This window comes from Manis javanica, chromosome 11 (genome assembly GCF_040802235.1).
Source record: "Manis javanica isolate MJ-LG chromosome 11, MJ_LKY, whole genome shotgun sequence".
NCBI lineage: Eukaryota > Metazoa > Chordata > Mammalia > Pholidota > Manidae > Manis > Manis javanica.
Genome location: NC_133166.1, coordinates 115899673 through 115925766, shown reverse-complemented (window position 1 = coordinate 115925766; position 26094 = coordinate 115899673). Strand labels below are relative to the sequence as shown.

Here is a 26094-nt window from a genome sequence, read left to right as displayed (position 1 = left end):
AAAACATGTTCTGCAAAGAACCAGACAGTAAATGTTTAAGGCTTTGAGGGCCATATCTCAGGCACAATTATTTGGTTTTAATGTGAAAGGAATCATAGACAAGGCATAAACAAGGGATATGTTCCAAGATACTAAAATTTGAATTTCATAATATTCATGGGTCACAAAATACTCTGTTTTTTTCCAACTATTAAGAAATATAAAAACCATTCTTAGCCCATTGGCTGTAGGAAAACCAGCAGAAGGTTGGAGTCGGTCCACAGGCCATAGTTTGCCTACCTCTGGTCTACAAGACACTCACTGTGGACATTCCCCCAAGATCCTGTGATGTTATACTTATCTCCCTTTATTGTGGTTTGTTTTTCTGGAACAGTTCCCCCAGGGTATCTGCATGGCTCATCCCCTCACTCCTCTAAACCTTTGCTCAAGTAATAGACTTCCAATAGGGCCTGCTCTGACCACCCTACCTACCTACTGTGGTGATGTGCTTAATCCCTTTCGGGTTCTAGACCTGAGTCCACTGCATGTGTGGGAGGAGGTTGGGGATGGGGGGAGCTTCACACACACACACAGCAATTCTTGAACACCAGCAGGGTACACACACACACACACACACACACACAGCAATTCTTGAACACCAGCAGGGTACACACACACACACACACACACACACAGCAATTCTTGAACACCAGCAGGGTACACACACACACAGACACACACACACACACACACACACAGCAATTCTTGAACACAAGCAGGGTACACACACACACACACACACACACAGCAATTCTCGAACACCAGCAGGGTACACACACACACACACACAGCAATTCTTGAACACCAGCAGGGTACACACACACACACACACACACACACACACACACACACAGCAATTCTTGAACACCAGCAGGGTACACACACACACACACACACACACACACACACAGCAATTCTTGAACACCAGCAGGGCGCGTGCGCGCGCACACACACACACACACACACACCACCACCACCACCACCACCACCCCCAGACAGCATCAGATTCCCGAGGTTAAGGGCTCCTTCCTACAACACTGCCTTCCGCCCCCTACTCAGATGCCAGGTGCAGGCCCCAGGCAGTTTACCTGACCTTCTGACCTACCAGCTACAGATTGGAGCGTCCCACCACCTCCCTCTTAGGTTCCATTCATTTGCTAGAGCAGCTCACAGATTTCTGGAAAACATTTAGGTTTACCAGTTTAATAAAGAATACTGTAAAGGATACAAGTTAACAGCCAGATGAAGAAATACAGAGGGCAATGTCCCAAACAAAGGAGCTTCTGTCCTTGAGGAACTTGGGGCCTGGCCCAGGGACAGGTGGAGGGGCTCTGGTTCCCCAAGCATAGAAACCCACTCTGACTGAGAAGCCGGATCCAACCAAGCAGAGCAGAGCAGACAGCCTTAAGCTCTTCTCAGGGGGTCCTGTGAGGGCTTCACTGCAGAGTCAAGATTGACTAAATCACTGGCCATTGGCTGATTCAGCCTCAATCCTTTGCCCTTGGGAGGGGGATGGTCCCAAAATTTCTCATTAACTTGGCAAGACACCCATTTCACCTTTAAGACTGCAGAGTTTTCAGGAACTGTGGATGAAGACCAAATATACTTGGGAAATGTGTATTTGCTCATACGAGTGACCAAATATTTATTTTTTATGACTCATTATATTGTACCTACCTATCTCATTTACCTTGCACTTCTTTTCCTGGTTTCCCACTTACTGTCCTTTAACAGGCTAAAATAACTTACTTTTAAATATATTCATTTTTTAATCTATATTCTTCTTTTCTTCCCAACCCCCCAAAAATGTAAGTCCTTCTACGGCAAGGTTCTTAATTCACTGATGATATTCCAGGCTCTTGGAATAGAACTTGGCACGTGGTAGAGGATCACTAAACATTTGTTCAATGAATGAGTAAATGATGACGTATTACTGTTAAAATTAGAAACCTAATATACAAAACAACAAACCTAGAAACCTTATGATGCCAGGGCTCTTGTTCATGAAGCCGAAGAATGAGCTTCACAGACATTCAAGGTAGGAGAGCAAGATACAGTCTTTTATTTAGAGATAAAGTGAAAGGACAGAGCTCCCGGCTCACGCCAGGAGGGGACCAGAGAGTCCGGGGTGGTGCGCTGTCTAGGGGTTTTATAGGCAGATGAGGATTTTTCGAGAACATGAAAAAAAGCTTAGGGGTGTGCACTTATTAAGGTCCCGGAATATTTATAATTAATTTAACACAAGTAACTTCCTGCTCTGTTGATTTCTCCCTGAGATACCAACATCTTGGTCTGGGGGCATATGAAACAAGGCCACCTGCTCAGCCCCCAAGGTGGGATGAGGTATTGTTTGCTAAAGAATAAGTTAAGTGCAATCTTATCTTTAAGGTGGAATCCTTCTCACCTTTTACTGCGTTATGCCTGGGCTTACTTGCTAAATTAGTTGCCCAGTTTGCAAAATTACTTCATCGGATCTGAAGGAGGAAAGACAGCACATAGGCCTGGGCCTTTTGGCATGTTAAAAAGAATCTTACACGTGATTATAAATGATTAGCATAAAATAAACGTGCTACTCTTCTTTATCTAGGGTGTATTAACTGATCTTACTGAAGCATGACTCTAGAGCTGAATGTTTAACACAGAGTTTTAGTAGGGGGTTTCCTTGCATGTGGTTACATTGCTCTGACTGCAAATATCTTGCCTTGCTTTTTCTGGAGGCCCTCACCCTACTCTGTCTACACCCACAGTCCCTGTCTCACTTACAGGGTGCCCATTCCTGATGAATTAAGTCCATATGTATCAAGTCCCTTCGCCGTCCGCCCACTTCACAAGCCTCCCAACACAGCGTGGCCCAAACACCCCCTTCCAAGAGCACTACTCCCAGCGATACCCCCCGCTGCCACTAGGAGACACTCTAGTCCCGGTCCCCTCAAAGCACAAACACTAGTCCCATGTGACCCACGCCGCACCCACGTGACCGGCGTCGCACCTGCTGGGCGTCACGTGACGGACTCAGCTTTCCTCCAATCATTGTGCACGTTGGGGGGATTCCACCCAGTACACGGCCCGAGACTTTAAATACCTTATTCTCCCTCCAGCCAACAAGCCGGCTTCCCGCTTCCAGCTGGGCGGTGTCTCTCAAGGGTCTTCTTCTAAGTCGGCTTCAAGAGGCCTCAGCCTACGGCGTGCTCGATCTCGGAAGTGACGTATCCCAGAGGGGCCGGAAGTGGCAGTGGAGGGAGGGAAGATGGCGGAGGTGGTGAGTCCGGTGCCTGGGGCGGGGCGGAGGGAGCCAGGGGAGGTGGGCAGAACCCGAGGACCCCCAGTAGCCGACCCTGGCGCCGCGCTGTCTCCCCAGGGAGAGATAATCGAGGGCTGCCGCCTGCCAGTGCTGCGGCGGAACCAGGACAACGAAGATGAGTGGCGTGAGTGACGTCGGGGGGCGGGGCTAAGGGAACCTGAGGGCGCGGGGTGGGAGTCAACCTAAACCTCGGGAGGAGGAGGGACCTCTGTAATCCTGGGGCGGGTGGGGCGCAGATACTCCAGGAGAGGCGTGGCTTTTAGCCGCTCCGAGGATAGGGCGGGGCTTAAAGAGGGGGCGACATTTGGTGGCTAGAGGCGACTTGGGCAAAGGCCTCCAAGTGCTGGGCCTTAGAGTTCCAGCGTGGGGCCGGAGACCAGGTCGTAGGAGGGTGGATCCTCATGGCCTACCCCATCTAAGGTCTCTGTCAATGCTGTTCCCACAGCCCTGGCCGAGATCCTGAGCGTGAAGGACATCAGTGGTCGGAAGCTTTTCTACGTCCATTACATTGACTGTGAGTTCTGGGTCGGGATGAGGTGGGGCTGCACGGTCGGTTGGGGGCAGCCTCTGGCATTCCTTCCTGAGCCATCCCTACTGCTGCAGTTAACAAACGCCTGGACGAATGGGTGACTCATGAGCGGCTGGACCTAAAGAAGATTCAGTTTCCCAAGAAAGAGGCCAAGACCCCCACCAAGAACGGACTTCCTGGGTCACGCCCTGGCTCTCCGGAGAGAGAGGTGGTGAGTAGGTCCCCTGCTTCTCCTCTTCTCACCTGCCCTTCTCATCTCTTGGCTTCAGGGACTCCTGATGGGTAGGAGGCAGTGCCCTCTCACCCTGGCTTCAGCTTGCAAAGGATGGGGGCCAAATTGCAGACGTAGCTTACAGAGTCCAGTGGCTGGTCCTATGTTCTTGAGAGGGCAGAGGGTGGGGTCTGATCACTCCATGTTGAGGGGCCCCTATCCCCTTCCCCATCCCACCACCATCCCCACCCCAAAGGAAGACCCTGGACCTATCTCTACAGCCGGCCTCCGCCCAGGCCAGCGGGAAGACCTTGCCAATCCCGGTTCAGATCACACTCCGCTTCAACCTGCCCAAGGAGCGGGAGGCCATTCCCGGTGGCGAGCCCGACCAGCCGCTCTCCTCCAGCTCCTGCCTGCAGCCCAACCACCGCTCAACGGTACCCTCAGCAATTCCAGGGACCTTGCTTTTCTATCAGGTCCCACCTTCTCTACCTTCTGACCCACCTTTCTTGGTTTCTCTCTGCAGAAACGGAAGGTGGAGGTGGTTTCTCCAGCAACTCCAGTGCCCAGCGAGACAGCCCCAGCCTCAGTTTTTCCCCAGGTGAGTCCCCCAAACCATCTTTCCTTTCCATACTCCTCCCCCCTGGCAGCCACGTTCAAGCTTATATCTCACAGGCATCCTTTGTTTCTACCATCTCACTTGCAGAATGGATCAGCCCGCAGAGCAGTGGCAGCTCAGCCAGGAAGGAAGAGAAAATCAAATTGCTTGGGCACTGATGAGGTAGGTATGGGGAAGAGTGGAAGCTGGTGGAGAGGGAGGGAACCTAGATAGGGTAGAGTTTAGTGACTAGTTTAAAAATAAAGGGTGGTGGGCTGCTTTGGTGTTGGTATGATTCAGACCAGTCATTGGGTAATTTTTTTCAGGTTGTGACTGAAAACTTTCCAAGTCTTGGTTTCTTTATCTGGGAAGTGGGAATTATAGTATCTCCCCCCACTTGGATTGCTATTGTGCAAGGGCTGTGTGACCTGTAAAGTGTCCTGCTTTAGCTGTCTCCTCTAACCTGATGTCTTCCACTGGCCCTGAGAAGGACTCCCAGGACAGCTCAGATGGAATACCTTCAGCCCCACGCATGACTGGGAGCCTGGTGTCTGACCGGAGCCACGATGACATTGTTACCCGGATGAAGAACATTGAGTGCATCGAGCTGGGCCGGCACCGCCTCAAGCCGTGGTACTTCTCCCCATACCCACAGGAGCTCACCACATTGCCTGTCCTCTACCTCTGCGAGTTCTGCCTCAAATATGGCCGTAGCCTTAAGTGTCTGCAGCGCCACTTGGTATGAGGGGTATGAGGGGTTAGGCCACCCTCCTAGCACCCCCCCATCCTGCTTCCACCCCTGATCCTCCTCTCTTCCTCAGACCAAGTGTGACCTGCGACATCCTCCAGGCAATGAGATTTACCGCAAAGGCACCATCTCCTTCTTTGAAATTGATGGTCGTAAGAATAAGGTTAGTGGCTGAGGGTAGTGGGAATCCTTGGCACTGAGGATCTGGGGCAAGTCAAATGAGCAGCAGCTTCCTGCTCAGGAAACACTGACCAGTCTGGACAGCAGATTAGTTTATTCCATTTTTACTGAGTTCCTGCTGAAGGGGAGGTGCTGGGAGGTAGAGATGACCAGGAATCTGCTGAGAGCTCATGGACCACAGGGAAAACAGACGTGCCAATGGCCACTTAGATCCCAGTGTGGTAAGCACAAAGGAAGCGTTACTGGGACCCAGAGAAGGTAGCCAGCAAAGCTTCACAAAGGAGGTGTCACTGAGCCTTGACATGAAAGGAAGGGGGGAAAGGGGGTCCCACGGTGTGGTTCTGCAGAGCAGACATGAACATGGGGGGAGATGTGAAACACGGACAGGATAAGGCAAGGCTGTTACAAGAGACAGAGCTCTGGTGGTGGGAGTGGGGTCAGGTGGGGAGGAGTTGGGGACACTACAGGTTCAGGCCTTCAAACCTGAGTTTGTCTGTGGCTGTGAGGAGGGAGGTGGGAATATCCTGGAGGACCACTGAGAGTGAGACTCCCCCATTCCTGGGGCTTAGAGGGCGGTGAGGAAGAGACAGGTGCCTTGAATGGCAGGGAAGAGATCAGGTGCGGGTGGGGTTGGGGAGCTTGAGCGTGCTGCTGTAACTACAGTGCTGTCAGTAAGTGTGGGCCTGGGCATCCTGGTGGCAGTGCCCACTGGGGGGTTAAAAAGCCACATGTGAAATGCAGGAGGAATGGTATGTAAAGGTAAAGTAGTAAGATTAATAATTTTGCTGGAGCAACTCCTAAGGATGTTATTTTGTTGAACTCCTGAATTCCTTCTATCTGTTGTAGGATAGCAGATCAGTTCCCAATAGGTGTGACTTTAGACTGGGGAGTTTTTTGTGGTTTTTTTTTGACAGCCAGACTCCTAAAACTCAACAGAGCTTCTCTCATACGCCTTGGTCAGTCTCTCTTCGTAGGGCCATGTCATAGTTTGTTGAGTTGTTAACTACAGCAGAGGGCAGTGGAGATAACCTGCCCCGCTCAGTGGGGAAGTCCATGGTCCAACACCATCATGGAACTGGCCCACAGGCTCCTTGACACTGAGAAGTGGCCCTGCCTGAGTGGAGTGGGTCAGGCCCCAGGAAGGAAGGCTCATCACCTACCAGCATGGCGTACAAAGGTCCTGGATGACCCTGACCCAACGGCCATGCTCAAAGCAGGATACTGGTAACAGGCCTTTTCCTCTGCAGAGCTACTCCCAGAACCTGTGTCTCCTGGCCAAGTGTTTCCTCGATCACAAGACATTATACTATGACACAGACCCCTTCCTATTCTACGTCATGACAGAGTATGACTGCAAGGGCTTCCACATTGTGGGCTACTTCTCCAAGGTGAGGCTCGTCCATACTGTCCCTCAGTCCTGCCCCGAACCAGGCGCCTTCCCTCACTCACCCGCTTCTGTTCCAGGAAAAGGAATCAACCGAAGACTACAACGTGGCTTGTATCCTGACCCTGCCTCCCTACCAGCGCCGGGGCTATGGGAAGCTACTGATAGAATTCAGTGAGTACCTGTGCTCCCAGCCAGGGCCTTCGGGTGGGCACTGGCAGGCCCCTAGGACCAGCGTCAGGGCACCCAGCGGGGCCTCACACACAGATGTGCTCATTGCCATGATTCTGGGCCCCAGCTGTGCAGCCCAGTCAGCAGAGCCAGAAATAAAGAAGGGTCTGTCTTCAGGTGACTGCCCTGCCTGTCTGGGCTAGGTTACCGGCCCCTCACTGTTCCTTGGCTAGAGTTCTAAGCACTGCCCAGCTTTTCCCAGACGTGACTCACACTCCTGCCCAGCTATGGGCAGAAGCTGAGTGTGCCCCTGTTGCTCACCTGCCTGGTCCAGTGCTGTCATACAAGCTCCTGGGTGAGGCAGTGGTTCACTTCCCCAGTGGTCACCTGAGCCTTGCAGACAGTACACGTTCCAACTGCAGTTGACTCAGCAAACATGCAAGCACCGATGTGCATGGATTTCACCCCTGCTTCTCACATTCAGGCAGGTCTGTCTTTTAAAGCCCAGAAGGGACTGCTCATCATATATGAACTCTAATATGGTCCCCTAACTCCAAAGCCCCCTCTGCTTCCCAGCTTCTGACTCCCATTTGACTCACCACTCACTGAACCCCTGGGATAACCAAGGCCTGACCCGGGAGACAGGGAGGGAGCCTTAGGTCTTGTCTGGTGAAGACACAGAAGCTTGACTCGAGGTCATGACCCACTTGAGCGGTTTTATTGGCTGAATGGCACCAGGACAGGGTCTCCTGCTCAGGATGCCCTCAGCCTGCTGGGGCAGGTGAGTGCCGAGATCCATTCTAAGCCTTGGAACTTGGACCTCTGGACAGTGTGGGCGGGGCCACCAGGGAAGTGGGCTCACTTCTGCCCGGCTGAGCAGATGGCACTGGAAGCTCCTGTTCCAGGCAGCCCCAGAGGGCAGGTAGGTGGTCACTAAGGAGGGCCAGAGTTTTCCTGCTGCTGAGGCAGCAGGTATGGCCTCCAGTGTTCTCTCAGGATTCTGCATGCTCTGCGGCCCCAGCACCCAAGCAGGAACCCAAGCGTGCCCTCTTGTTCCATGCTTCCTTTCTCCAGAGCACCAGCCTCTGCTCCTCTCACACTGAGTTACTTGGTGGCCGTCAGGAGATTGGGCCAGGGGGTAAGACTAACTGGGAAAGACGGACCAGGGGAAGGGCTCCCCACAGGTAGTGGAGACATCCCAGGGCCCTGATGGAGAGAAAAAGAACTCTGCCCAGGAGACGGGAGATTTTGCAGGGGCTGTGGGTCTCACCTGAACCTCCTGCTGGTGCCCAGCAGTCAGCAGGGTAGAGCAGTCAGAGTGGGAGGGAGAGGGCTTGGGGCAAGGCCTGCCACCTGCTGAGGGAAGGGCTCCCTCCGACGTGGGAAGCGCTGTGGCGCCCCTGCCCTTGCTTTCCTCACAACCTCCTAGTCAGGCTGCTGTGGTCTTAGAGCAGCTGACCTCACTCAAGTCGCTGCTGGGGGACTGATTCAGCTGTGAGACTGCAAGCATCCTCAGGCCCAGATCCGAAGCGGGGCCTACCCCGCTTGCTGCCTCATATCCAGGCACAGAGTCTGGGAGGACAAAGGAAACTCGAGCCACTTTCTTTCCATAAGCCACTTTCTCTTCCCTCACCTAGGCCCACCTGTAAGCCCTCCCTAGCTCCTGAGCACGCCCTCCACTTGATAGCAGCTACTCCTCAGTGCGTTCCGCACCCAGGGGAGGGTGAGTCCTCAGTCGTCCCTCATGAGGCAACACGCACAACAGACCAGCCACACAGCCCAGGTCACAGAACACCTGCAGGGCAGGACCAAGATGGGAACCAGGCAGTCTGCCTCTGCAAAGTGTGCTTTCAAACACTGGTTAATGTCAAGCTGGGATCGCTTACCCACTCCCTCCTTCCTGCTCCATTGCTTTAGGCTATGAACTCTCCAAAGTGGAAGGGAAAACGGGGACCCCTGAGAAGCCCCTCTCGGATCTTGGCCTTCTATCCTACCGAAGCTACTGGTCCCAGACCATCCTGGAGATCCTGATGGGGCTGAAGTCGGAGAGTGGGGAGAGGCCACAGATCACCATCAAGTGAGCCTGACCCACCTACCTGGGGGTGCATGGCATGGCTTATCTCTTCTTGGGCTTTCTTATTCTTGGGGTTCCTGGGGGTCTGGGGCAGCAATGAAGGCTCCTAGGGGACCTGATCCTTGCCCTCCTACAGTGAGATCAGTGAAATAACCAGCATCAAGAAGGAGGATGTCATCTCCACTCTGCAGTACCTCAACCTCATTAACTACTACAAGGTAGGGAGGCAGGCAGGGGGAGAAAGGTGTGCGTAAGGGTGTGGAGTGGAGGCCCTACGTGGGCTGACCCCCCTGCCCCACCTCCTGTCCAGGGCCAGTATATCCTCACTTTATCAGAGGACATCGTGGATGGGCATGAACGAGCTATGCTCAAGCGACTCCTTCGGATTGACTCCAAATGTCTGCACTTCACTCCCAAGGACTGGAGCAAGAGGGGAAAGTGGTGACCAGGCACTGCTGTGGCATGCCAACGAAGCTGGCAGCACCAGGGCTCACTGGGGACCCCAAGAAGCACAGCAAGGGAGATGAGGCTGGGGACAGTTCCACAAGAAGAGGCTGGCTTGATAGGGGCCAGTTAGTGCCCAGTACCAAGATGAGCTCGGGGCTCAGTCAACTCCAGTCAGCTGGCTGCAGGCCCAGGCTTGCTGTGAACCAGGCAGCTGTGTACAGTTGGGTGGGGGTGGGGTGGGAACTCTGTACAGAGGGTTGGTGGCTGTAAAAATTTTTGTAAAGTAGAAATTGGGGATGGGTTGGGTACTGGCTGCAAAATTCTGGCCTCTCTTGCCCCCATTGCTTCTTGGTAATAAACTGTTTCTACGGGTCGGAGCCACTGAAAGATTCCTGTGGGAGAAGGGGCGGTGCCAGGAAACTCACAGGTGCCATGAAGAGCTCATTTATTGGGATGGTAGAATCAGTGGCTCCCAAATGAAGAGTTGCTTTACTGGGGTGAAGGGACCGGTGGCTTTCGGTTTCAAGCTCTGCTTCTTAGTCCTCAGGTACCTGTGCGTGAATCTGCAACAGGAGTCACCTGTACTATTGAACTTATGACATACAGTTTACTGGGTAGCCCACATACCTGGGGAGGGGACCCAGCTGCCCAGAATGACAGATCTTTCTAGACAGGCCAGAGAAGCGTGGTGGGGAAGTCATGCTGCCCTTAGCCAGTCTAATTCTCCAGTCAGACTCTGGCTTCATCTGCCCCATTGTGTTCCCCAACCTTGAAGCCCCAAAACCACTCGGGCAAGATTCTGGACAACCCAAGATTAAGATTAAAGTCGGGAATGGATGGGGCCTGGGAGGGAACGGACCCGGCCGTGTACTTACCGCTGCGGCCAGGCTGGGCCAGGTTAGGGCCCCGCGGACTTTGGCATCCGGACCAGGGATGGTCTCCAGGCCCCACAGGGTAAAGCAGCTGAAACTGGCAGTGGCTTCAATAAAGCGGTCCTGGAGAGGAGGCTCGTCTCAGCAACGGCGCCTCGGCTCCCGCCCGCACCCCCCTGAAACCCTATCACTTCTGCTCACGAAGTCCCGCTCCAGCGCCCTCAGCGCTTCCCAGGGTTCCTCCAGCTCCCGCTCCTCCAGCTGCTCGTCGTTCTCCGAACCCTTCGGTGGGTCCGGCTTCCCCACCACCACCTCTGCTCCCTTCCCTTCCGTCACCATCACGTATCCCATGAGGCCGGGCGGCACCACCACCTCCTCGCCCCGCAGACTGCGGCCCCTAAACGACACTTGGAGGCCTGGAGGAAGCAGACGCAGTGAGGGAGGGCCTGGCCTAGGCCTTGCAAAGTAAGCCCCGTGGCGGCCCGCCCGCCACCCGCGGTAGACCACGATCCCCAGGAGCCCTAGCGCCGCTCCTCGCCAAGGAGAGCGCGGCGCCGTCGCGGGGGCCGCCGGGAGCCGTAGTCCGGCCGCGAGCGCTCACCATCGGGACCCTGGCGGATGGCCGGGGTGAAGAAGCGCCCCACGGGGGCGGGCCCGTTAACCGGGACTTCGCAGGGCAGAAGATGCAGCGTGGCGGGGGCGAGGTCGCGCAGTGTGGCGGGGCGCAGGTGGACGCGGTACTTCTCGAAGGCTTCCTCGTCGCTGTGCTCCATCCTCACCGCTGCCCGCTGAGAGGCCAAAGCTGGCGCGTAAAGCGCGCGAAGCCTGTCGGGAGGCGGGGAACAGCGCATCGCCTCCTGGGAAGCGCAGTCCTTCCCCGAGGCTCCTCTGCAAGCTCCGCCTCACTGCGTTCAAGTCCCAGCTTTGTTTTCCTGAAAAAAATTTCAATTGTTCCTTCTTAAACAGTTACACTTCTTCTTTTGATTGATAGGGTGTTTGTTTTTTACTAGGGACATCAACTCATCCTCTAATCCGTTGAGGGAATTTGATCCGAGTTTGTCGTTTGTCTTCCAAACCTGTGTACAGGTGATTTTTATTACACAGAAGACTTCTATGTTCTCTAGTCAATTTATCAACATTTTTATGTCTTCTGGTTTTTGCCTTACTCTTTCTTTAATTTTTTGGTCTCTTAACTCCTCTAATATTTATTTGTTCAGATACCCAGCTTAGATACGTTTTGGCAAGTTCTCTCATAAAATAAACACAGGCAAAACTGGTAATTAAAATTAAAATTGCATTTAATTTATTGATATGAGAAAGAGAAAAACATTGCGGGACATCTATGAGCTAAATAATCAGTGGATCAATGACCGAATTAAAACAGAGACCAAGCATTATACAGAGACAAATGACAACAACAGCACAATGCCCCAACTTCTGTGGGACACAGTGAAAGCAGTTTTAAGAGGAAAGTATATAGCAATCCAGGCCTATTTAAAGAAGGAAGAGCAATCCCAAATGAACAGTCTAAATTCACAGTTGTTGCAACTGGAAAAAGAAGAACAAATGAGGCCCAAAGTTAGTAGAAGCAGGGACATTAGATCACAGAAGAAATAAATAAAATTGAGAAGAATAAAACGATAGAAAAAATTAATGAAACCAAGAGCTGATTCTTTGAGAAAATTAATTAGATAAACCCCTAGCCAGACTTATCAAGAAAAAAAGAGAATCTACACACATAAACAGAATAAGAAATGAGAAAGGAAAAATCATTATGCACACCACAGAAATACAAAGAATCATTAGAGAATACTATGAAAAATTATATGCTAACAAACTGAATAACCTAGAAGAAATGGACAATGTTCTAGAGAAATACAATCTTCCAAGGCTGACCAAAGAAGAAACAGAAAATCTGGACAGACCAATTACCAGCAATGAAATTGAATTGGTTGTAAAAAAACTACCCAAGAACAAAACTCTCAGACCAGATGGATTCACAGCTGAATTTTATCAGACATTTAGAGAAGACATAATACCCATTCTCCTTAAAGTTTTCCAAAAAATAGAAGAGGAGGGAATACTTCCAAACTCATTCTATGAAGCCAGCATCACACTAATACCAAAACCAGGCAAAGACACCACTAATAAAGAAACCTACAGACCAATATCCCTGATGAACATAGATGCAATAACACTCAACAAAATATTAGCAAATCGAATTAAAAAATACATCAAGAGGATCATACACGATGATCAAGTGGGATTCATCTCAGGGATGCAAGGATGGTACAACATTCGAAAATCCATCAACATCATCCACCACATCAACAAAAAGGACAAAAACCACATGATCATTTCCATAGATGCTGAAAAAGCATTTGACAAAATTCAATACCCATTCATAATAAAAACTCTCAACAAAATGGGTATAGAGGGCAAGTACCTCAACATAATAAAGGCCATATATGACAAACATCATATATTAACAGCCAACATCATACTTAACAGTGAGAAGCTGAATGCTTTTCCCCTGAGATGGGGAACAAGGCAACGATGCCCACTCTCCCAAAAACCCTAAAGAATCCACTCAAAAACTAATAGAACTAATGTCTGAATTCAGCAAAGTTGCAAGATACAAAATTAATACACAGAAATTTGTTGCATTCCTATACACTAACAATGAACTAGTAGAAAGAGAAATCAGGAAAACAATTCCATTCACAATTGCATCAAAAAGAATAAAATACCTAGGAATAAACTTAACCAAGGACATGAAAGATCTAGACTCTGAAAACTACAAGACACTCTTGAGAGAAATTAAAGAGGACACTAATAAATAGAAATTCATCTCATGCTCTTGGGGAGGAAGAATTAATATTGTCAAATTGGCCATCCTGCCTAAAGCAATCTATAGATTCAATGCAATCCCTATCAAAATACCAACAGCATTCTTCAACAAACTGAAACAAATAGTTCTAAAATTCATATGGAACCATAAAAGACCCTGAATAGCCAAGGCAATCCTGAGAAGGATGAATAAAGCAGGGGGGATTATGCTCCCCAACTTCAAGCTCTACTACAAAGCCACAGTAATCAAGACAATTTGGTACTGGCACAAGAACAGACCCATAGACCAATGGAATAGAATAGAGAGTCCAGATATAAACCCAAGCATATATGGTCAATTAATATATGATAAAGGAGCCATGGACATACAATGGGGAAATGACAGCCTCTTCAACAGCTGGTGTTGGCAAAACTGGACAGCTACATGCAAGAGAATGAAACTGGATTACTGTATAACTCCATACACAAAAGTAAACTCGAAATGGATCAAAGACTTGAATGTAAGTCATGAAACCATAAAACTCTTAGAAGAAAACATAGGCAAAACTCTCTTGAACACAAGCAACTTTTTCATGAACTTATCCCCCTGGGCAAGGGAAACAAAAGCAAAAATGAACAAGTGGGACTATATCAAACTAAAAAGCTACTGTACAGCAAAGGGCACCATCAGTAGAACAAAAAGGCATCCTACAGTATGGGAGAATATATTCATAAATGACATATCCGATAAGGGGTTGACATCCAAAATATATAAAGAGCTCATGCACCTCAACAATCAAAAAGCAAATAACCTGATTAAGAAATGGGCAGAGGCTGTATGGCCCCGGAAGATGACTGGTTAGCCAGAGATGGGTAAGATTCCTCAAGGGAGGAACAACCTAAGACAGGCACAGTCACAGGGGGGCCATCAGGTGAGAAATTGGGGATCAACAGAGGTGGGGCTTAGAACCTCCCCCCCTGTTCTGAGAGAAATCTTCTGCATACGTGGATGTTTTATTGCCCTTGTCTAGCTTGGATTAACACATAGTCTACAGGCACACACCTGATCATCTACATTTGCTCTCTTACAACACTAAACTATGTTTTCTACCTTTATCTTGTATCTACCTACCACTTCAGCATTTTATTAAAAATAATAATAATAAAGAGAGAAATGTGGTATCCACATATAAATCAAGTATAAAAATCAAATGAATATTCATATTGGAACTGGCTGTTTATAGTTCATAATGCATGAGCAAAACCGAAAGCTTCTGTGATGAATGCCCTTGTAATGTTCACCATGTAACTTATTCACTATGTAAGAATTTGTACTCCATGTAAGAACTTGTTCGTTATGCTTCAGAAGATTGGAGACTGATGAAAATTAGGCTTGGGGTGGATTAAGGATTGTGCATTGAGCATTGACCCCCCCATACAGAATTTTATTGTTGTTAACAACCATTTGATCAATAAATATGAGAGATGCCCTCACAAAAAAAAAATATACATATATATATATATATATATATATATATATACACACTTCCAATTGTAAAATAAATAAGTAACCGGGATGTAATGTATAGCATAAGGAATATAGTCAAAATATTGTAACAACTTTGTATGGTGATAGCTGGTACCTAGAATTATCATGTATATAAATGTTCAATCACTGTGTTGCACACCTGAAACTAATGTAATACTGTGTGTCAACTACCCTTCAATAAAAAATAATTATCTAAAAAAAGAAAAAAAAAATGGGCAGAGGATCTGAACAGACACTTCTCCAAAGAAGAAATTCAGATGGCCAACAGGGACATGAAAAGTGTTCCACATTGCTAATCATCAGATAAATGCAAATTAAAACCACAATGAGATATCACCTCACACCAGTTAGGAAGGTCAACATCCAAAAGACAAACAACAACAGATGCTGGCAAGGATGTGGAGAAAGGTGAACCCTCCTACACTGCTCGTGGGAATGTAAATTAGTTCAACCGTTGTAGAAAGCAGTATGGAGGTTCATCAAAAAACTAAAAATAGAAATACCATTTGACCTGGGAATTCCACTCCTTGGAATTTACCCAAAGAAAACAACTTCTCAGATTTAAAAAGACATATGCACCCCTATGTTTATCACTGCACTATTTATAATAGCCAAGAAATGGAAGCAACCTAAGTGTCCATCAGTAGATGAATGGATAAAGAAGAGGTGGTACATATACACAATGGAATATTATTCAGCCATAAGAAGAAAATATATCCTACCATTTGCAACAACATGGATGGAGCTGGAGGGTATTATGCTCAGTGAAATAAGCCAGGTGGAGAAAGATAAGTACCAAATGATTTCACTCATCTGTAGAGCGTAACAACAAAGAAAAAACTGAAGGAACAAAACAGCAGCAGACTCACAAAATCCAAGAATGGACTAACAGTTACCAAAGGGAAAGGGACTGGGAAGGGAGGGATAAGGGGATTAAGGGGCATTACAATTAGCACACATGATGTGGGACGGGACACGGGGAAGGCAGTATAGCACATAGAAGACAAGTAGTGACTCTATAGCATCTTACTATGCTGATGAACAGTGACTGTTATGGGGTGTGGTGAGGACTTGATAATGGGAGGAATCTAGTAACCACAATGTTGCTCATGTGACTGTATATCAATGATACCTTAACAAAACAAAACAGAAAAAGAACATTGGTGGCAAAGAGGTCTAATACAGAGACTTCCCAAAGAGAATCTTCTGCAGGTGGAGAAGACGACACATTCCCTCCCCAATCATGCCTATCCTTGTCCATTGGGCTCATGAAAAAAGTCACCATGGGCCACTGACGGAGGGTGAGCTGGACAGCATGAATGGCTGTTCTGTCTGGTGCATGAAGTTAAATAAGTAAGTGCAAATTGTATATATTGTGATAAAGTAGAAATAATGTAACAAAAATGTGGGAGACGAAGAGAGATGGCAAAAGGAAAACAGGATAAGTTCACGGATGGTTGTACAGGTGACTCTCAGCTCCAAGTTTACTCCTCTTTGCCTGCCCTGTGAAAACGAACAGGGGCCCTTTAAGTATCTTTCTCTGCCAGCCGGCGCATTGCTAAGCTTTGTCAGTAGAGGGAGCAGAGAAGTGACTGCAAAAAGTCCTCCTTCCTCTTGATTTGCTGGTTGGACAATCTGAAGCTCCTCCAGGGTCAAAAACTACGGGTTCGTGGTTTTGCCAGCCCCAGGCTCCGGTGGTGCAGGGCAGCAGCGGTGGCAAGCCAGCCGTCGGCCACTTCCCCCAGACCTCGCCTGGGACAGTTTTGCAGTAGGGTACCTCCAGTGAGACCCTGCCCCTGAACAGCTTTCCCTGGCTCCGTGGAGATGGTTTCCAGCAAGTCCCACAGGCACAGCCCCACGGCGACTCCTCTGCCACCCTGTGGGCCACAGCAGCATGCCATCTGGTCTGGACCTGTAACTGGGGCCGAGCTATCTCAGCCCTCGGGTGACCTCTCCCTACGTCTCCTGTTCCTATATACTTTGAAATCTAATTGTTTTGTGAGGCTGTGTCTCAAAGTTGATTGTTCTGGGTTAATTTTACAAGTTCTCAGTGGGTCTTTAATGTGCATTTTGTTGTTGTTGTTTCTTTCGCTCCTAGGAGGTTTTCTTTGCATATTAAATATCAGTTCTGGTTTTGTCCAGGTTTTCTTTGGGGTCTCCAACAACGCGGATGTGGATATAGTCAAAGAAGGAATTCTTGGCTTACCTTCTTCTGGCCTCTCCTACTTTATCTCATTCTCATTCTCTTGATTGTTTTTCATCCCTGAATGTCCCTTTACTGTATTTTCCAGTCTGTTCCTCCTTGGGCATCTTGTAATGTAATCTTTATTTCTAGATAACTTTTTTTTCGATTTCTTCCACTTTGCTGAGTTCAGTCAACTCTCTTCATTTCCTCTCGGATTTTGTCTGTTTCTGTCCTTTGAAAAATTCCCATCCAAAGGGACTTTGCCTATCTTCAGATGCTTGTTTTGAGTATATTCAGCTCTGTTTAAAGTGTTGTATTACAGCTTTCTTCTGCTTCCTGGCTATTTCTTCAGCGGTGTGTGTGAATTTTCCTTGGTTGATATGAGATGAAATTCCTTTTTTTTTGGTATTTTGCAAGAACTGTTTGAATCTGTTAAACTCTCATGTTCATTTCTGTGGTGTTGGGAGTTTAGTAAGATCCCTGGTTGATTGCGTCCTCTCCTGTGAACATTGCAAAGCCTGGGTACTTGAATGGATTGTCTGGAGGGTGGGGAAGAAGTTGTGACTTTGTTCTCTGACCTGCAGAGCCATGCGATTCCTCCAGCCGCTTCCCTTTCACACACAAATGCCGAAGGACACGGCTCACTTCCTTTTTGCCTTTTTGCTCCCCCAGAATCTAATGTTTCAAAGACTGCCTCTTCGAATTGCACAGATACTTTAAATCCCTGCCTTGTAGCCCAAATTCTGACCTGCTGCAAACATTTTTTAACATTTTCAGACTTAGAGAGAGTCTGGTGAGATCTTGGACTGTAGACCTCATGACTAAACTCCCTCTCCCCTCCCCCCCTCCCCTACAGCTGGGTTTCTCAGCCACTCCCGTGGCAGGGCGAGACTGGGAGGGGAGAATGGGAGGTCTCCTGCTGTCTCTTGTTTTTTGTTTATTTTTACTTACCGGTATTTTTTGGTTTGAGTATTCTGTCTTCAAGTTATACTGAGGGCTTGGTTTTGCGTAATTTTCTCTTTTTCTTGTCTTTGTACCATAGTGCTTTCCGGGGGACATGGGAGCCCACACTGCCACCAGTCTTCAGCTCCCTGGAGATCTCTCACGAGCATCTGCTTCCCAGTCCCTCCAGCTTTGGCCTTTGCTGGATTAGAGTCCTTAGTGTCTGAAAGAGAGAGACTGCCGATGGGCGCAGCAGTGTTCTTCTGAATGGGCAGTGAAGACTGCTACCCTGTCGTTTTGCCTTCTTCGTGCCTTAGAATCCACAGCACTAAAAGGGTGATTGATCCTGATTATGAAGGAAGAAATTGTCGCTGCCACACAGTGGAGACAGAGATTCCTGGGGGCATCTCCCAGGACTGCCGGTCCAGAAACAATATTCACCAAAGGCTAAAGAGACTGGATACAGGCAGAATCACCAAGGACCTGGACCCCTCATGAATGAAGATCACCTTACTGGGTAAAGATCCCTGAGGGCAGACAGAGAATGGGTGGGTAGTGGAAGAAATAAGCTCTAAGTACCAGATTAGGGGTGCCGGATAAAATACAGGATGCCCAGAATTTCAAAGAAACTATTTTTTTTCTTTAGTAAAAGTATGTCCTAATGTTCATTGCTTTTTTTTTTTTTTGAAGTTCAAATTTAACTGGGTATCCTGTACAATATTTCTATTTGCTGAAGCTGGAAGCCCTAATTATGGCTTGTAACTCACTGCACAATGCTTTCTTCTCTGCAAGCAAATACAGATTAAGCACTAGCATTCCCCATATTTCCTCTTGTTTCACACGAAGTGTGTGTTACTGGTGGCTAACCCCATCACTATTCAGTACGCGATATCAATGTACACTTCCCCAGTGGCCACAGCAGGGCCAGAGAGCTGCAAGGGGGAGTTCTGGAAGTGACGTGTGTTGTCCCAGACCTGGTCTAGTGGCCAGGCCTAACCTCAAGGAGGTGGGGAGGGTACAAATATGCCTGGAAGTGGAGAACCAGCAATTAGAGACCATTAGTAACGTCCATACAGGTGGAGAGCAGCTGATGGGACTTTTGGGAAGAAGCCTTGGTGGTACGAGGGGTAGTCAGGTGGAGCACGTTGTTGCTGTGTCTTTAGCTGTAAGTATGAGCAGAGGTATGTGGACAGAGCACACAGCAGGGTGGGCTGGGGTGGCTGCACGGGCTGGTTCACCAAGGGCCCATCCCTACCTACAAAATGCTTTCCAAGACAAATTGAGAGGCTGCAAAGCTAACAACTTTTAGTTATTCTAACATCTCTCAGTCAGCTTATGTACATGCATGCCCTACGATTCAGTGATTCCCCTCTTGGTATGTATCCTAGGGAAACTCACATAGATCCATTGGGGATAAGAATATCCAATGTGTTGCATTTGTGGTGGGGAGAGTTGGAGGCCATCTGGTGCCCAGCACTGGAGGAGTAAGTGGTTAAAATGGGGTAGATGCATGGATGGATATACAGATGGACACAAAGATGGCTGATGAGTCCTCACATGGGTCAATTATCTTAATTTTAGGCTAAGGATTGATACTACCTTCTGCATCTGAGGTCAAAAAAGAAACAAGTGCATTTTCCAGGTTCCCTTGCCATTATAGAGAGGACTGCATGAGAAAGATTCCACTTATGAAATGCCCTCCAAATGCTGTGGACAGGAAGTGAGGCTGGGGCAATGGAAGTTTCCATCCTTCTGCAGGTCTGCTCTTTGGCTCTGTGGGTATCAAGAGGCAGTGGTGGCAGCCCCACCCCCCATTCCAGGGTCCAAGCCCAGCTTCTAGGTGCCCAGAGGAGCTGGACTGCAGGCAAGGCAGTATGTTCTGGAACTCAACAGTTCCAGGCACTTCTCCAGCCTCCCAGTGACTTTGGAAGTACAACTCTGCTTTTTCCTTCAGTTTGAGAAGTTCCTCTTTCCTGGAACTGAACACTACCTGATTTGGTGACTTGCCCAGATCACATGGCAGGTTGATATAGCTTAAGCTTGGGACAGACCTCCTGACCTGACCTATAACAGCCCCACCTGCCCCAGGCCCTTCCCTTCCCTTTCCTGCCCCAGTCAGAAGGAAAGCTGGCCCATGGGAACCTGTGGGCTGGGAGCCCAAGAGGCTGGGGCCACGGAAGAGGCCCTTTCCCCAGAAAGGTAAGGGCCAAGCCTCTGTCGCTCTCCACCCAGCATTGCTGCCTGGCACTGCTGCCTGCCATTCCTGCAGCCTCCTGGGGTCTGGCCCAGGCAGGGAGGGCTGGGGGCTCTGTCCCTGCGGCCTACACAGATCTCTGCTCTGATGCTGTGGCAATGGAATCCTGCTCCAAAACATGACAGCCAACCAGCTGGGTGACAGCAGGAAAATCACTTAATCGCTCTGGCCTACAGATTTCCTCACCTGTGGGGCCCTGCCGTGCTGCTGCAAAGATGAAATGAGGCAACCAATAAGCGAAACACCAGCCTGGTGCCTGGCAGCTGAGCTGGCCGCAATACATTTGAACCCTAAGCGTCTTGCATATTTGGAAAAAGAAGTAAGGGAGCCAGTTCTACTTACCTGGGAATATTCCTAGGTCCACAGATTGGGTTTCCTAGCAGTTGGGGTGAGGAGAAGTCAGCAGGTTTCAGCCCAGATCACAGAGACCCCTCTCAGCCTCAAACTCTCCTAGGGTTCTGGAGAATCCTAGCATATCTGGACAGGAAGGAACTTTGCAGCCCTGCAGTCTGGGGGTTCCTAGTCTGGAAGCTTTCCTGGAGCCCCTGACCTCAAACCGTGTGCCTTTCCCCAACCAGGGCCCCAAAGAAAACAAACCAGTGGGGGTTGTTGGTAATGTAGGTTTTTTTTTTAAAGAAAAGAGCCACAGGATTGTGTCAGGCCCTCAGTAGCTCTTCCTGGGCAAGACCCTGCAAGAGCCACAGTCCTGTTCCCACCTGGCCTGGCTCCGGGACTCAGACAGTATCTGACAACCCCCGGAGGTAGTCCCCTGCCAGGGGCAGCACAGCCCAGTCATCGGTCCGCAGGGCCACAGGCACTCCATCCACCTGGGCTGCCCCCAGCCGCAGCAGCAGTCTTGAGTTGGGGGGCAGGTGGATGGCTATGAGGTAGCTAGTGGGTGGCTGGGCCACCATCACAAAGGGCTCCAGGTGGCGGGCCACCAAGGCCTCCAGCCCCTGTGACCCAAGAGGGCACCACAGGCGACTCTCGGCACCCTTTGGCAGGCAGGAATCCCAGAGCTCCTCAAAGAAGCCCAGCCGGGCCTCCTCAGGGGGCAAGGGAAAAGGCAGAAAGAGGTCAGCGAAGTCCACAGGCAGGGGCGGCAGGTGGGCGTGGCATGTGTGGCCAGCAGGTGTGGTGTACAGGGCACGCACACCCAGCTGTGCCGGGGCGGGGTGGCGGGGCTGCAGAGGCAGGGACAGAGGTCGACTGGGGCGGCTGGGGCACAGGCAGGGCACATGGACAGCCCCCAAGGGAGCGTAGAGCTGTCCTTCCACGTGGAAGCGCAGCTCCAGAGAGTATACCGGTTCCAGCACCTCCACCTGCAGCTGCAGCACTGGCACCGGGCCCTTGGCTTTGCGAGGCCCCATGCTCAGCCGAATTGGGGCCGGGGCCTCCTGCACCATCAGTGCTGCAGCAAAGCCCTGGTTCTCAGCCACCAGTGAAGAGGTCAGTGCAGGTGTAGCAAGTGAGGGGCCCAGGGCCACCCTGAGCTTGGACCTTGTCAAGTGGGCCAGGAGGATGTAGTAGAGGCGGGCACGATCCCGCCCATCAGGGTCCTCTAGCTGCCTGGCCAGAGCCTGTAGCAAGTCTGCCAGGCCTTCCCCGACACCTGCCCACAGCAGGGCCCGGCAGACCTGCAGCATGGCCTGCTGGAGGCCCCAGTCTGTGCAGTGGCCAGCTGCACCCTGCAGGAAGCTAAGGGTGCAACCTTCGGCATCCCCATCTGCCACCTTTGCCAGCATCTGTAGGTGCCAGCGAAGGGCCTCACCCCTGCCTGGCCTGGATACCACCTCTTGCCGCAGCATCACCCTCAGGGGCAGCCCCAGCTCAGGGCCCACCCGATCTAAGAGATCCACAAAATGGGGAGCAAGTGCAGGCCGGGCTCTGTACAGCTGGGCCAGTCCATGGGTCAAGCATGTCAGCACTGTGGGTTGCCTAGCCAGGCAGTGAGCAACTAGGTATGAGGCCTGGAAGCAGAGAGTGGCGAAGGCCCGGGGGCCCCCATCCAGGGCTGCCCTCTGCTGCAGGCCAGCCAGCAGCTCCTCCAGGTATCGCCGGGGGCTCTGATCCTGACCTTTCTCGTCCTGTTCATCTTCTGCACAAAGCAGGCACAGCAGATGCAGGCGTGCCAGGAGGTCTGAAGGGTCGTGCAGGAGAGTGGGCAAGAGACCATGGCAAAGCTGGGGCCCTAGCAGCAGCGGGACGGCCTCCTCACCTGTGGGGCCCAGTGGCCAGTTCTCAGGGAAGCTCAGAAGGCAGTGCAGGTAGAAGAGATGGGTGGGCAGGGGCAGGGCCGGGTGCTGGGCAGCCAAGGTTAGCCGGCGGAGCAGTAAAGCCTCATCCTGGGCCGTGAACAGTGCCTCACCGAAGGCCGCCTTGAGTGCCAGAACAGCGTGCAACAGCGTCAGCTGTGCTGTACCCAGTAGCCGTACCAACTGCGGCTTGAAGAGCACTGGCGGCTGTCCCCGAAGACCCCGGAGGGCCCAGCCCAGCAGCCACAGAAGTTGGGCCTGTACCACAGGAGTAAGTAGGTAGGAGGTGTCCAGAAGCTGGGCCACAACAGCCCGCAGCTCTCGGGCCTCTTCAGGACTGGGCTCCAGGGCTGCAAGGCCACACTCCCCCTCCTTGGCCACTGGCCTGCTGGGTGCCTGGGGCTGAAGGTGGGCATCACCCTCTTCAGCTAGTGTCCAGTTCCAAGAACCACACTCGGTGGGAGAGACCGAGGTCATGAGCAGGCTCTGCAGACCGGCCCTGGCCCTGGCCTGTAACACCAAGCAGTTGCGCAGAGCAAGTGCCAGCAGCAGGCTGAGCGGCTGGACGGGGCCCTCATGGTCCAGCAGGCTCCGGAGCATCCCCAGACAGCTTGTGAGCAGCCCAGGCTTGCAGCTCTCCAGTTCCCGCAGGCACTCGCACGCTGTGGCCTGCAGGGGTCGCTGTTCCGAGGGGGGACCAAAGCCTCGACCCAGATCGCGGCCTGAAGCTAACCCAAGCAGAAGGGGGAGGAGCCGGCCTGAGGCACCCGAGTTGGGGCCCAGCGCGCCTCCTGCCACCAGGGCTGTGGTGGCCGCCAGAAGCAGGGGCCGCCGTATGGCTGAGGGCCGCGGAGGTAGAAGGACCAGGGTGTCCAAGAGGGAGGTGGCCGCTGTCTCAGCCGCAGGGGCATCCGGCCACAGCTGGTCTGGGTACTCCAAGCTCAACGCCAGCAAGGAAACCTGGGTATGAGTGGTAATCACGAAATGGGTTCAGGGCGCGGCGAGCTAAGATGACCACACAGGTCAGGGCAGGGAGTGCACGAAGGGCTTACCTTGGTCTGTTCGCTCAGCTTCTCACTTCTCAGGTCGTTCAGCAGGTCTCGACCCAGATCCTCACCCACGGGACCTGCCAGGAAGGCGGACGGGCTGGCCCGAAAGGCGACCAGGCGCTGGGCCCAGGCTTCCCGGCTCAGGGACCCCATGGTCAGGTACACTGGTCCCTGCAGAGAAGAGCAAGAAAGGTTCAGGCCGGCGGCCGCCTTTCGCACGGGGCCCTACGGCCGCCAGAGGGCGCCAGAGCCCTTGCGCCAACTCCTCTAAGGGACTACAGTCACCCCAGGGCCTCCTTGCAGACCCCAGTTGCGCACGTCCACTCGTCGACGCCAGCGGACACCCCACGCCCGAGTCCCGAGATGAAACAGGATTCGGGGGTGCCACCAGGGCGGGACGCCAGGGGAGGAGGCGCCGGGCGGGCCGCCGGCGCGGGGTGCGTGCCGAGAGCTCATTAGGCCGCCCTCCGGCGGCCGGCACCGAAACCACAGCGCCGCCCCGGCCCCAGGCGCCCGCGGTAACGGGCCGGCTGCTCTCACCTAGCCTGACTCACCCGCCGCGAGCGCTGGGGCAGACAGGCCACTTCCGGGCGGGCGGCGCGGGGGCGGGGCGCGCTGCGCGGGGGCGGGGCCGTAACGGGGCCACCGCCTCCCGTTCCCTCCCGGCCGGCAGGTGCCGACTCGCCGGTTTCGCTGGGGCTGAGTAACTGTCCCCGTGCGCACAGGCCCCCTTCCCCGAAACTGCCGCAGGCCTGAGCGTGGGCGGGGGCGCTGGGTGGGCCAGGCTCCCGAATGCCGAGGTCTCTGTGCGCGGGCTGCAATCCCTGGGCCCAGCGCTGGACAGCGCCCGCCGGGTTGGTGAGGATGGCAGCCAGCGCGCCCTCCGCCGGCGCCCGGGCGCACGGCACCAGGCGCCAGTCGCGCGCCGCCCGTCAGGGTGGCATGGGGTGCGGGTCCAAGGGCTCCAAGGGTGGCCGCTGGAGGGTGTGCAAGGCACGGTCCCAGGGCGCCCGCAAGAAGTGCGCGCCGCTTTCCCGGCTGAACCGGTCGGGCAAGCGCCGCAGGGCTTGGCTTCGCTTCTCTGACGCCGCCCAGGGTCCCCCACCCGCTCGGCTTTGGGGCGCGGAACCTGTACCGTGGTCTTGGCAGGCACATGCCGCTGACTTTTGCCATAGGGCATGCCGACAGTTGGCAAGGGTCGCAGCAGCCAGGCCGGATTAAAGCCAGCGGGGCAAGGCCATAAGCCTCGATGAAGCCGGAAAACAACGGGATGCAAACGTGCGGACCGGTAGGGCCTGGCCAGTCACAGAGCTTATGGCACGGGGCACGGCAGGCCTGGCATGGACCAGGAAACCGAGGCGTCGCTGCCGAAGACCTGGGGCCAAGCAGTGCTCAAAACCAGCACTCTTGACTTCCAAAGAGATGGATCAGGACTGTCTGAGGGCACTAAGAGGGCTGGGCCTGAGGCTTACGGAGCCCATGCTGCAGGTGCACCACTGACTGCTGGCCTCCAGGGCACAGAACTGGCGGTGTCCAAATCCCATAGCCTGCCGGGCTCACTAAGCTTTTGGCTCTAGCTAGCCCGCTTTGAAGATGAACAGGTCTGAGCCTCCATGTTAGCCTCTGCCAACTAGTTTCTCTCCTTCCTCCAGGCTTCAGACACCTCTTCCTTCCCCCATCCTGCTGCCCTCCAGATGGGAGGGTGGTAGGAAGTGGTGGGGTAGAGAGAGCTGGAAAAGAGGCTGTCTGGGTGCCCAGGGTGCCAGGGGATGGAGACAAGGATCCACCCCCAGGGACAGGTCCAGCTGGAAAGCCCAGCCCCAGCTCCTCTAGGCCCTGGCTCCACAGTTGACTCACAGGCGGCAGCCCCAAACCACTTCCCTCTAGGTGCCTCGGTTTCCCCGTCTATAAAATGGGAGTGATGACTGCCTCCCAGGAGGCTGTAGGGTGGGACGGCCCGGCTAATGAAACCTGAGATGAAAGAAGCTGGGATGAGAGCAGCCCTGGGAAGGAAGGCAGCTTGGGGGTAACAGCAGCCTGTATGGTTTCCCTGTCTGAGGCCCGGAGGGTGCCGATAAGTGCCCGTCCCTGGCCTTCACCTGTCACGGAGAGGGAGGAATGGTCACTACAGCCCTTTTGCAGTTGAGGAGACAGGCTTCAGAGGGTCAGGAAACCTGTGCTGGCTCTGGCCCCCACTCAGCCTCTGAGAGCCTCCAGCCTTTCGGGGCCTTGCCTCCCCGGAGAGAGGCTTCTGGAGGGAGGGGACCCACGTGCGGTTCCTGATGCTGTGGCGGGCACGCCCACATGGGCTCACAGGCTCGCAGCAACTCGAGGATGGGCGCCATTCACAGATGAAGAAAGGAAGGCCCAGAGAGGTTCAGTCAGTTGCCCAAAGTCACAGAGCTCCTAAGATATGGAGCCTGGACTTCAGCAAACAGCCCTTTCTGACCCTGAATTGGCCCTCCTGCCACACCAAC

The 26094-nt window shown here is 52.2% G+C and overlaps 3 protein-coding genes and 1 long non-coding RNA gene across 11 annotated transcripts; 2 read left to right on the top strand and 2 right to left on the bottom strand.

Moving 5' to 3' along the window:
- The first annotated feature begins 3144 nt into the window (after positions 1 to 3144).
- Positions 3145 to 10059, top strand: KAT5 (lysine acetyltransferase 5). Of its 5 annotated transcripts, none has more exons than XM_017660156.3 (14): positions 3145 to 3298; positions 3398 to 3464; positions 3786 to 3854; positions 3944 to 4080; positions 4362 to 4517; positions 4607 to 4681; positions 4787 to 4861; positions 5169 to 5417; positions 5500 to 5589; positions 6854 to 6994; positions 7071 to 7164; positions 9079 to 9238; positions 9372 to 9453; positions 9546 to 10059. In XM_017660156.3, exons 1-14 carry the CDS (start codon positions 3287 to 3289, stop codon positions 9678 to 9680), a joined length of 1542 nt encoding a protein of 513 aa, XP_017515645.1. In that variant the 5' UTR covers positions 3145 to 3286; the 3' UTR covers positions 9681 to 10059. The 5 variants fall into 5 exon arrangements, with proteins under 5 accessions (XP_017515645.1, XP_036851748.1, XP_017515647.1 ...); XM_036995853.2 differs by having other exon boundaries at positions 4341 to 4517; XM_017660158.3 differs by lacking the exon at positions 4362 to 4517.
- A 51-nt stretch (positions 10060 to 10110) lies between these two features.
- RNASEH2C (ribonuclease H2 subunit C) lies at positions 10111 to 11376 on the bottom strand. The gene is made up of 4 exons (XM_073217533.1): positions 11156 to 11376; positions 10756 to 10970; positions 10558 to 10677; positions 10111 to 10245 (listed from the first exon to the last, which is right to left on the bottom strand). Exons 1-4 carry the CDS (start codon positions 11325 to 11327, stop codon positions 10219 to 10221), a joined length of 534 nt encoding a protein of 177 aa, XP_073073634.1. The 5' UTR covers positions 11328 to 11376; the 3' UTR covers positions 10111 to 10218.
- Positions 11377 to 16603: 5227 nt separating this feature from the next.
- LOC118967866 (uncharacterized) lies at positions 16604 to 18725 on the top strand. Of its 2 annotated transcripts, none has more exons than XR_005055159.1 (2): positions 16604 to 16836; positions 18160 to 18725. It is a non-coding gene; the product is annotated as an uncharacterized lncRNA (long non-coding RNA). The 2 variants fall into 2 exon arrangements; XR_005055158.1 differs by having other exon boundaries at positions 16604 to 16877.
- Positions 18726 to 18873: 148 nt separating this feature from the next.
- AP5B1 (adaptor related protein complex 5 subunit beta 1) lies at positions 18874 to 24217 on the bottom strand. Of its 3 annotated transcripts, none has more exons than XM_036995563.2 (3): positions 24158 to 24217; positions 23621 to 23788; positions 18874 to 23528 (listed from the first exon to the last, which is right to left on the bottom strand). In XM_036995563.2, the coding sequence occupies exons 2-3, from the start codon at positions 23768 to 23770 to the stop codon at positions 21048 to 21050; spliced, it is 2631 nt and encodes an 876-aa protein (XP_036851458.2). In that variant the 5' UTR covers positions 23771 to 23788; positions 24158 to 24217; the 3' UTR covers positions 18874 to 21047. The 3 variants fall into 3 exon arrangements, with proteins under 3 accessions (XP_036851458.2, XP_036851459.2, XP_017515625.3); XM_036995564.2 differs by having other exon boundaries at positions 24172 to 24211; XM_017660136.3 differs by lacking the exon at positions 24158 to 24217 and adding an exon at positions 23923 to 24151.
- Positions 24218 to 26094: the final 1877 nt, after the last annotated feature.